The sequence below is a fragment of the Vicia villosa genome, unplaced genomic scaffold (assembly GCF_029867415.1).
Source record: "Vicia villosa cultivar HV-30 ecotype Madison, WI unplaced genomic scaffold, Vvil1.0 ctg.001584F_1_1, whole genome shotgun sequence".
NCBI classification, from domain to species: Eukaryota; Viridiplantae; Streptophyta; class Magnoliopsida; order Fabales; family Fabaceae; genus Vicia; species Vicia villosa.
The window spans coordinates 100,355-112,849 of NW_026705666.1; the positions used below are offsets into that span (position 1 = coordinate 100,355).

General features: G+C 35.9%; 1 protein-coding gene across 1 annotated transcript in view; it reads left to right on the forward strand.

The window, feature by feature from the left end:
• The first annotated feature begins 229 nt into the window (after positions 1-229).
• LOC131635888 (putative receptor-like protein kinase At3g47110) overlaps positions 230-12,495 on the forward strand; it is a 37,116-nt gene continuing 24,850 nt past the window's right edge. Inside the window, exons 1-2 of the mRNA XM_058906526.1 lie at positions 230-1,250; positions 1,365-2,944. Coding sequence (XP_058762509.1) covers positions 250-1,250; positions 1,365-2,944 — 2,581 coding nt within the window. The 5' untranslated portion in view covers positions 230-249. The remainder of the gene's footprint in view (positions 1,251-1,364; positions 2,945-12,495) is intronic.

Genomic DNA, 12,495 nt, shown 5'->3' on the forward strand with positions numbered 1-12,495 from the left:
TTGCACTTCGAAAATGCATTTCCGAAATATAGGGGCGTTTAAGGGTTTTCACCAGGGGTCACCAAGAAGATAGGGAGGTGGATAAAGAATTTTTTTTTATTTCTATCGAGTTAATAAAAATTTAAACACGCATTCAGCGCTAACTCTTCTTGCCACCAGTATTTAAGTGCATATAATTCTTTCTATTCTTCCATAACTATCCAACACAAACAATACTAAATACCATAAATCTCTTTCTTTCCAAACCAAATGAAGTCTGTTTCTCTCTTCTCACCTATACTTTTATACCTTCGTCTGCTTTTTCTGTTTAGCTTAACTTTAATGTCCTTTGGTTCAAACAAAATTGTGGCAGTGGCATTAGAAAACCAAACAGATCATTTGGCATTGCTTAAATTCAAAGAATTAATATCCCATGATCCTTATAAAATTCTTGAATCTTGGAATACTTCCATCCACTTTTGCAAGTGGTATGGAATCACATGCAGCCCCATGCATCAAAGAGTTACTGAGTTGAGCTTAATTGGATATGAGTTACATGGACCTTTGTCTCCCCATCTTGGCAATCTCACTTTTTTGAAAACTCTCAACCTAGGAAACAACAGTTTCTTTGGAGAAATTCCACGGGAGTTGGGTCAATTACTACAATTGCAACAACTTCGTCTCAACAATAACTCATTTGCAGGTGAAATTCCTGCAAACTTGACATATTGCTCCAATCTCAAATACTTGTATTTGGGAAACAACAATCTATCTGGCAAAATACCAATTGAAATTGGCTCTTTGAAAAAGCTTCAATCATTTAGTGTTTGGCGAAACAATTTAACCGGAGAAATCTCTTCATTCATAGGGAATCTTTCAAGCTTAGCGCGTTTTTCATGTGATCATAACAACATACAAGGAGATATTCCACCAGAAATATGTCGCCTCAAAAACTTGTCATTTTTACTTTTGGGATTGAACAAATTTTCTGGTACCATTCCTTCTTGTCTTTACAACATTTCATCACTTAATAAAATTAGCTTAACACTGAATAGCTTTCATGGCTCTCTTCCACTCAACATGTTCAACACCCTCCCCAATCTTCAAACTTTTCATATTGGTGCAAATCAATTTTCTGGTCCAATTCCCGATTCCATAATAAATGCTACCAGTATTACAGTGTTTGATATTAGTGCAAATGATTTTGTAGGACAAGTTCCAAGTCTAGGAAGTTTAAGAAACTTACATCTTCTAAATTTGGAAAACAACAAGTTAGGTAACAATTCAACTAAGGATTTAGTGTTTTTTAAATCACTGACAAATTGTAGTCTATTATATTTGAATTCTATTCATAATAACAATTTTGGAGGCATTCTTCCAAATTCTATTGGCAATTTTTCCACTGAGCTTAAGCAACTATATCTTGGGAGAAATATGATATCAGGACAAATTCCTGCAGAATTAGGATGTCTAGTTGGCTTAATCCTATTGGCCGTGGAACATAACCAATTGGAAGGAAATATTCCAACTACTTTTGGGAATTTCCAAAAGATGCAAGTGTTAGGTTTGAATGAAAACAAGTTGTCAGGAGATATACCATCCTCTATAGGTAATCTTAGTCAATTGTATCTTTTGAATTTAAAGCTTAATATGTTTGAAGGAAACATTCCTCGAAGCATAGGAAATTGTCAAAAATTACAATTTTTAGACCTTTCACTAAATAAGCTTAGAGGAACCATACCATTAGAAGTTTTTAATCTTGTATCTTTAGCAAACTTATTGATCTTATCACATAACTCATTCAGTGGTAGCTTACCAAAAGAAGTGAGTATGCTAAAAAATATTGATTCGCTAGATTTCTCTTACAATCATTTGTCGGGGGAGATTCCGATATCTATCGGTGAATGCACAGTCTTAGAATACATTGATTTGCAAGGGAACTCCTTCAACGGAACAATACCATCCTCGTTGGCTTCTCTCAAAGGTCTTCAATATTTAGACCTTTCATTCAATCAATTGTCCAGTTCAATTCCTGGTGATATACAAAATATTGTTGGTTTAAAACACTTGAATGTTTCTTTTAACATGTTGGAAGGTGAGGTACCAACAGAAGGTGTTTTTGGAAATTCAACCCAAATAGGAATAATTGGAAATAAAAAGATTTGTGGAGGTATTTCACAACTGCATCTACCAGCGTGCCCCATCAAGGATAGAAAACACATAAAACACCAAAAGTTTTTGTTGATTGCAGTGATAGTTGGTGTTCTTTGTTTTCTTCTCATACTGTCAATTTTTATAACTAGCTACTGGATGAGGAAAAGAAACCAAAAACAATCTTTTGATTCACCGACAATTGATCAACTTGATAAGGATTCACACCGAGACTTATATCGAGGAACCAATGGATTCTCAATTACAAATTTAATTGGATCAGGAAGTTTTGGGTCTGTGTACAAAGGAAATCTTGTGTCAGAAGACAATTTTGTTGCCATAAAGGTCCTGAATCTCCAAAAGAAGGGAGCTCGCAAGAGTTTTATTCTTGAATGCAATGCACTAAAAAATATTAGACATCGAAATTTAGTTAAGATCATAACATGTTGTTCTAGTTCAGATTATAAAGGTCAAGAATTTAAAGCTCTAGTTTTTGATTACATGAAAAACGGAAACTTAGAACAATGGTTGCATCCTGAGATTTTAAATGTAGAGAATCAAACAACATTGGACCTCACTCATAGAGTAAACATCATTACTGATGTTGCATTGGCATTGCATTATCTTCATCAAGAATGTGAACATTTGATCATTCATTGTGATCTAAAGCCAAGTAATGTGCTTCTTGATGATGACATGGTTGCTCATGTGAGTGATTTTGGCATAGCAAGACTTGTCTCAGTCATTGACGATACCTCTCATAAGAATACCAGTACAATTGGAATAAAAGGGACTGTTGGCTATGCTCCTCCTGGTATTATTTAAATTCTTGAATCTTGTATTATATTTTTGAATTTTCCTATGTTTTGGTGCTCACTTTAATAGTTTACTACTGATAAAATATTAATAACTTTTGCTGCATGTTTTTTAGAGTATGGAATGAGTTCTGAAGTGTCTGCATGTGGTGACATGTTTAGCTTTGGAATCTTGATGTTGGAAATTCTTACTGGTCGAAGACCCACAAATAAAGTTTTTGAAAATGGCCAAAATCTACATAACTATGTCGCAACTTCATTTCCTGATAAAGTTATAAAGATTTTGGACCCGCATCTTGTATCAAGAGTTGCAACAATAGAAATACAAGATGGAAATTGTGAGATTCTTATTCCAAATGTTGAGGAGTGCTTGATTTCACTTTTTAGAATTGGACTTTTGTGTTCAGTGGATTCACCAAAGGAAAGAATGAATATTGTGGAAGTCACAAGAGAGCTTAACATAATCAAAAAGAATTCTCTCGTTGGTGAGATGATATTTTTTATTGTTTATTTGAATCATTAGAAAGTCATTAACTTTTTTTATTCTCACATTATTGTAGGTGTTCACACTTATAATCAGTAATTCAGCATGATGCACAGATGTTGAGCTACTAAATCGTCTCAAAGAAAGCAGCATATGTGGCAATGTTTAGTTTACTATTTTGTGTTATTCAGCGAATTCAAATAGCAGCATTTGATTTTGTGTGTTTGTGTTCAATGCGCATTTGTCTGCAATCTATACTAGTCTACTATCTACCTATTACTAAGAAATTGACCAAACTGTCAAAATTACCCTTCCCACTAAAAAACATTACACTACAAATTGGACAAAATAGTAGCTAACAAAATCACCCAACCACTTTTCTATTGTCCAATGAAAATCAACTTTTTTGCCAAGTGTCAATCTACTATCTATCTAATATACAAACAATTAATAATAAATTGACCAATGTGACTAAAATGTCCTTTGCTAAAAAACTTTTTATACATAAAAAAGGACAATTTTGTAACTAACAAAATAACATAACACTTTTTCAACTTTTCAATAATCAAGCGCCAATTGTTGGTTTCTCATTGGTCCAACTTTTTAACTTTTCAATAACTAACTTTTTCTCCCCAACACACTTCTTCTCTCTCTTACTTAAAATTTCAAATTTCTTTCACATTTCATTTTCCCACACTTTCTTACTTTTATTTTAATTATTTTCCATTTATTCACATAAATTATTAATAATCTATTTTTTAATTTTAATAAAATTAAATATTTATTTATCTCACGGGTCACTATCAATACAATATTTAATTTATTTTAATCGATCATTACACACTTTCTCTATCTTAATTAAAATTTCAAATTTCTCTCAAATTTTCTTCCCACACTTTCTTACTTTCATTTTAATTTTTCCCCTCTATTTATTTATCATCTCTAAAAAAAATTTATTTTTTAATTTTAATAAAATTAAAAATATTGTAATCTCACGGGTCACTATCAACACAATACTTATTTTATTTTAATCAATCATTGTTTTTATTAGAGAGATAATATCATTATTTTTAATTTTTTTTCTTTCTTCATTTCACGATTCTTTTTTTTAATGATTATTTAATAATTAAATTCATATGATTATTGTTCATTTTACATTTGTATTTAAATATATTTATATCGCATCAAATAAATATTTTATTTCACGGGTCATTATCAACAAAGTATCTATTTTATTTTAATCAACAATTACTATAAATTGAGAGATAATTTTTATCTTTAAATGTTAACATTTTATTTTTTTATCTTTATCTTTCAGATTCTTTTTTTATATAATTATTTAATATGATTAAATTTATATGATATTTTTCATTTATAATTAAATTATTTATTTTAAATTTATACATATAATTTCATTCAATATTAAATAAATTTACCCGTGCGGAAGCACGGGTATCTTACTAGTTGCTATAAATAATTATTATTGTATTGCTTTCTAATTCAATAATGTGAGAATTATACTTCTTCCATATTTGTTGAAATGAGGATGCTGAAATCAACAAAAATCAAATGCAATATCATATTAGAAATTATCATGGTAGGCGTACAATATTTGAGATTAATATTAATACTGATTTATGATCACATATTTTCTCAACATTCAAGCTAAGGAATTAGTTTCTTGTTTATTTCTATTTCTACATAGAAAAAGATATAAATCCAAGCAAAGGAGTTAACTGTTGGAACATACGAATCAAATTAAGGTACTTTAATGGAGAAAATGATGAATTGAAAAAGATGAAGATTAGAGAATGGAGAGTAAAATAAGGGAGAGAGAGTAATTGAGGGTGAGATGATAAATTGGCATTAACAACAAATAGGAGTAGTGAGCTCCTTATATAGTGCACATTACAAAATGATTGGAATGAATTAAAACACCCAAAAACAAAACAGAAAAAACAGTTAAGCTTCAGTGTAACCGGTTACGGCAAACAACGTAACCGGTTACGCAGCTCTAACAACTCCAGTAACTCTGTTTCACGGGTTCGTAACCGGTTACGGTAACAGGCGTAACCGGTTACGCCAACTGAAATGGTAAAAACAGCAGTTTCAACACACCACCTCACTTCAGTTGGTCCAAGTCAAGCATGCTCAGCTTCATTCTCAGCCTCTTGAACACTTCATTTGTCACTCCCTTGGTCAACAAATCAGCTACTTGTTCTTCGCTTCGACAATATCCCAATCGTAACTTTCCATCGCTCACTAACTCCCGCAAATAATGAAACCGCATCTCTATATGCTTGCTCCTTCCGTGTGCAATCGGATTCTTCGCAAGGTTAATCGCAGAAACATTATCAACAAGGAGAGTAATAGCCTCACCCTCACTACTATTAAGCTCCTTCAATAGATTCATAAGCCACATGGCTTGGCAAGCACACAACGATGCCGCAATATACTCGGCCTCACAAGATGAGAGTGCTACCACCAGTTCCTTTTTCGAACACCAAGAGATTGGGGTTCTACCTAGCATAAAGATGTATCCAGCCGTTGACTTTCTATCATCCTTATCACCACACCAATTGGAATGGGTGAAACCAAGTAAATCACACTTTCGGCCCGTATCCGATGCCGGAAAGAGAATTCCACAACCAAGAGTCCCTTTAATATATCTAAGGATCCTCTTGACAGCTGCCATATGAGATACCTTTGGTCTCTCCATGAATCTACTCGCAATACCGACACTAAATGCCAAGTCCGGTCGCGTATTGCACAAATACCGCAATGATCCAATAAATCTTCGATATTGAGTTGGATCAACATCTTGCTCATCCTCACTCTTGGACAGCTGTAGCCTTGCCTCACATGGTGTAATGGCAACATTACAATGCTCCATTTCACATCTCTTCAAGATCTCAAGTGCATACCTCCTTTGGTGCATAAGCAGTCCCATTTTTGACCTTTGGAACTCTATGCCAAGGAAGTATTTCATGATACCAAGGTCCGTCATCTCAAACTCACTCATGAGTTCCTTCTTGAACCTTGAAATACTCTCCTCACAGCTGCCGGTAATCAAGAGATCGTCCACATATAGGCAAAGAATTATCACATCATCCTTAGCATTTGATCTCACATACATGCCATGTTCGGACACACACCGCTTGAAGTTAATGTCGACAAGAAAGCCATCTATGCGTTTGTTCCAAGCTCTTGGAGCTTGTTTCAAACCATACAAGGCTTTATGCAGCTTGTAGTATCTCATCTCTTGATTCTTCACTACAAAACCGGGGGGGCTGTCCAACATAAACCTCCTCATCAAGTGGACCATTCAAAAACGCAGATTTGACATCCATTTGATAAATGTTTCAATTGTTGTTGTTTGCAATACCAACAACCAACCGGATGGTCTCAAGCCTAGCCACAGGAGCAAACACCTCCTCAAAGTCTATTCCTTCACGTTGCAAAAACCCTTTCGCTACTAATTGAGCCTTATACTTGATTATCTCGCCTTTCGGATTTGCTTTCACTTTGTAGACCCAACGTACACCAACCGGCTTTTTACCATGAGGTAGATCAACTAACTCCCAAGTACCATTTTTCTCGATTGATTCCAGCTCCTCTTTCATTGCACTAATCCATTTTGGATCCCTTAGAGCCTCCTCCGTATTTACCGGTTCGGATTCGGCCATAAGCGCAAAATAGACGAAATCACCTTCATTATTAACTTCATTATCTTGGAATCTCTCGCATTCTTGTAGTCTAGAAGGCAACACCCTTTGCCTTGTTGATCTTCTACGGTTTTCTTCAGTTTGAACATCATTCGGAGGCTGCGGAACTGTTTCGGGACTGACTGGATCATCAAAAAACACTGTTGTTGGAACTATGTTCTGCTCGTAACCGGTTACGCCTGTTTGTACTGGCTGACCGTAACCGGTTATGCTGTTCTCTGCAGAATTCATGCTCTGTTTTTCCTGTCTGTAACCGGTTACGCCAGTTTGTACTGGCTGGCCGTAACCGGTTACGTTGTGTCTGCTGCTGTTATTTTCTTCAAAAATAACATCCCGACTAATCAGAATCTTCCGATTTCTCGCATCGAACAGTTTGTAACCGCCTGTAGAGTGATATCCAACGAATATCATTTCCTCTCCTTTGTCGTCTAACTTCTTTCTTAGTTGACCCGGCACATGTTTATAAGCCACCGAACCGAATATTCGCAAATGACTTAGATTCGGTTTGAATCCACACCAAGCCTCTTCCGGTGTAAGCTTCTCGAGCTTCTTTGTAGGACAACGATTCAATAAGTAAGTGGCTGTAGAGACCGCTTCTCCCCATAGTTCCTTCGGTAGATTTTTACCGCTTAACATGCTTCGAACCATGTTCATAATCGAGCGATTTTTCCTCTCGGCAATACCATTTTGTTGCGGTGTATAGGGTGGTACAACCTCACGTACTATACCCTCATCATCATAATACTTCCCAAACGCAACCGAGGTATACTCACCTCCACCATCCGTTTTGAGAGTTTTCAACTTGTGACTGCATTGCCTCTCCGCCATGGACTTAAACCTCTTGAATACATCAAACACCTCATCCTTTCTCTTGATGATGTAGGTCCACAACTTTCTACTAAAATCATCAATGAATGTGACAAAATATCGATTGCCACCGAATGTGTCCACTTGCATAGGTCCACACACATCGGAATACACCACCTCAAGGTGTGCTTTGGTCCTATGACCCGCATCCTTGCTAAACCTTCCTTTGTGTTGCTTTCCTTTCACACATTCTTCACACAACTCAGCTGGAACGTTAATGTGTGGCAGCCCAGTAACCATACCTTCTTGTTGCAACGCTTTGAGATCACGAAAATTCAAGTGACCGAGTCGATAGTGCCATAACCACTCCTCTTTACTTGCAGCTGTGGCTAAACACCTATGCTCCAATACTTTCAGCTCAACTTTGAAAGTCCTATTGGTAGCCATGGGAGCCTTTAGGATCAACACACCACTAGCATCAACAACTCGCAAGATCTTATCTTCCAACCGTATGTTGTAACCTTTTTCGAGCAATTGACCAATACTCAAAAGATTACACTTAATACCTGGAATATATAGCACATCCTTGATCATAGAATGTCCATCATCCTTTTTCTCGATCAACACATCACCGACACCTTCGGCCATGAGAGTGGAATCATCCGCAAACTTCACTTTATTTTTCGCCACTTGATTGATTTGCACAAACCAATCTCTTCTTCCCGTCATATGCGTTGAACATCCGGAGTCTAAGTACCACTCCTTTTTGCCTTGAGTTCCATCTCGAACCGAAATCATCACATTTTGTTCCGAACTCAAAACTGTCGCTTTTTCTGCACTGCTGCAGCTGCTGTCCCGTGACTTGCAGCTGCTGTCCAGCACCTCTGTCATGTCGTCGCACTCATCGGTAATCATCATTAAGAGTGTGGCTGCATCATCCACCTCTTGCCTAGCAACCTTGGCTTCATCCCCTTTAGATTCAAGCTGTTTAGCACCACACTTTGATTGAAAATGTCCAAGTTTCTTACATTTCCAGCATTGTATTTTGCTTATGTCTCTTGGTTTTCCACCTTTCACGTTGCTCCGATCACCATAACCATTTGAGTTGCTGCTCTCACCCTTTTGTCCCTTCGAATGTTTAGATTCACCATCCCCTTGCTTCCCTTTCGAAGGCCATTTCCCTTTTGAACCTTTACTCCTTTCATTGAAACGAGCTTGCAAAGCTATCTCCGCCTTTGCTTTATCGCTTCCTCTCTCGTCCATTCTTTGTTCATGTGCTTCTAGGGAACTTTGAAGCTCATCCTTGCTCAACGACGTAAGGTCCTTCGACTCTTCAATAGCAACTACAATGTTGTCGAATCTTGACGTTAACGAATGTAAGATTTTTGACACAACATTCTGCTCCAAGATAGTTTCCTCACACGACTTGATTTAATTCACTAAGCGCGTAATGCGCGTCACATAATCGTTGATCGTTTCCTTCTCTTCCATTTGCGTTAACTCAAATTGCCTCTTGTGAGTTTGTGACCTCACAACCTTCGCCTTCGCAGCCCCAGAATATGCTTTCTCAAGAATTAACCAAGCTTGCCTCGCGGACTCGCAATCATCGACCTTTTCGAAATTATCACCATCGATGCAAGAGTGTATCAAGAAGAGAGCTTTGTAATCTTTCTTTTTTTCTTCCCTGAATGTGGCTTGATGTCCTGCTGTAGGTTCAGCCCCAAGTGGTGTAACACCATTGTTGACGATATCAAGAACTTCTTGATATCCAAACAAGACCTTCATTTGTTTTGACCATTTGTCATAATTCTTCGAATCAAGAATCGGTAAATTGGAAGGAATTCGACCATTGAACTCATTGTTGCAGCGGAATCGGATCAGAACCAGTGCTCTTGATGCCAAATGTTGGAACATACGAATCAAATTAAGGTACTTTAATGGAGAAAATGATGAATTGAAGAAGATGAAGATTAGAGAATGGAGAGTAAAATAAGGGAGAGAGAGTAATTGAGGGTGAGATGATAAATTGGCATTAACAACAAATAGGAGTAGTGAGCTCCTTATATAGTGCACATTACAAAATGATTGGAATGAATTAAAACACCCAAAAACAAAACAGAAAAAACAGTTAAGCTTCAGTGTAACCGGTTACGGCAAACAGCGTAACCGGTTACGCAGCTCTAACAACTCCAGTAACTCTGTTTCACGGGTTCGTAACCGGTTACGGTAACAGGCGTAACCGGTTACGCCAACTGAAGTGGTAAAAACAGCAGTTTCAACATTAACTATAAAAGCATATTGCATTTTTGCAGCATCAAGAAATGCTTCTCTCTCTCTCTCTCTCTCTCTCTCTCTCTCTCTCTCTCTTTCTCTCTCTCTCTCTCTCTACCAAAAAACACATGTTACAGTTGAGGGATATTTATACAAGCTATCAAAAATAAGTGGAACACAAAACCACTACAACATTTTTGGCCTACGGCCATGCTAAATTTTTCCACAGCTCAAAAACTGTGGCCACATACATGATTTGGTCAGAGTTTTCAAATCGTAGACTTATGTTATAAAATATTGAATCCGGAGTGTGAAACTGTGGCCTTTCCTTCAATTGCAACGGCTAGGAAACTGCAGATATTTTAAGCAGCAAAGAAAATCCGCGCAAAAAATTATCCTGCCAGATTTTCCCTCTTTGATTTAGTTTCCCTCTTTCTATTATTTTGTGTTCAAATTTTTTTTAAGATTAAAAAAAGAAAAAAAATGTAAAACATAAAAAAATCAAAAACATGTTAAACCTCTTTCTCTCTAAAGCCTTTCTTCTTCCTCTCTCGCAAAGCCTTTCTTCTTTCTCTCTCGCGAAAACGTTCTTCCTCTCTCGCAAAAACGTATGTTCTCCGTTTTTACCCTAAATCAAAAACATCACCTCTGAAAAACGTCATCAATTTTTCCTCTCTACCAGTTAGCATTCTTAAACCCTAAATCAATTTCTCTTCTCTGCTTCTCTGTTTCTCCCCGTCTTTGCATTGTTAACCCTAAATCTATATTTTGCTTTGCAGTTTATATTTTGTTGAACCAACAGACGCTTCCATTACAGTCGATTATATGTGCTAAACGTAAGAAACTGGTAAGTGAAGTTTCCTTTTTTCCCAAATGGTTTTATAACTCCTCATATATGTTTTTCATGTATGTGATTTTCGATTATCTTTTGGTAGAGTTTCATCTTTACCCGTATTGTTATAACTGTTGTGTTTATTAGGGTTAGGTTTTGTTGTGGTGATTTGAAGTGGATAGATTTTGTTAGGGATAGATTTTGTTTGATCCATAGTGAACTGATCTTTATTAGGGTTAGATTTTGTTTGATACATAGTGAACTGATGTGAACTGGTCTTTATTGTACAAAAACAAGATTAATATTTCAGAAGATACAAAAACTTGAGTACTAACTGAACAATAGATGATATCATATTAAACCTTACACCAAAATGTGCTATATAGAATAGACTAAATAGTTAGTGCTAATAATTTCATGAAAGCTAACAAACATCTAGTTAAGGTTCTAAAAGGCTGTTGTTCTGATGAAGAGGGTTAAGTCCTGTTAGAACTTTTCTTGCTGAGTCTTCTACTGTCCCAACAGAAACACCAACTTTCTTAAACCTTGCAATTGCAACCTAACAAGAAAACAAACAGGGTTTTGAAATTTTAAAACTGAATAACCAGAAAACACAGTTTCCATCTTTTGTTTATTTCTAACCTCAATGCTTTTGCTATGTGTCTACTGGCTCCTTCAATTTTTGTTCGGTAAATACTAGCTGCAATAGTATCAAAACAATGGTTTTAGTTTAGTATAATAAACCAAAAAGATAAAAAAAGAAACTAAGAAGAGTGATTTGGTTGAACTTTAAACTCATAGCATTGAACAAAAGGAAGCGACACAAGAAACATTAGAATCATGAAGATCAAGAACAAAGTGTTAACTTTCTTCATCTTCATTAGGTAGAAGAGAGAAGAGAAAAGGGTAGCATAAATTTTATGTTAGTTTGTTGTTTCTTACAACCAAGACATCTTGTTCCTACCACACACACACACAAGTATCTTGTTCCTACCTATTAGGTTAATTTTAATGTTATTTTTCTTATGAATCAACAAATGGCTACCGTTCTGTTTAGTATTCAATTTGGTTAAACAGTAGCTTGTGCTAGTGTGTCATGTTGGATTCATTAGTTTAGTTTAGTATAAAACATGTTTTGGTGCTGTTAGTAAAGCTCCAAACATATTTGTTTTGTATATGTTCATGTATGGTTTATGTATGCAGTCAGGTTTAAATGTGTTTTGTGTTGTGTGTTTCAAATATTTAGATTATCAAGTGATAAACAAAGAGTGGACTAAATTTCCATGGTTTAGTCAATAGTACATCAATGGTGTTACTCAATTTTTAGACTTTGCCTTCACTAATGGAAGACCTCAAGGAGATGAGCTTCTATTCCCTTGTGCTAAGTGTAAAAATTTGTATTGGGAAACAAGAGAAATTATTAAGGGTTAA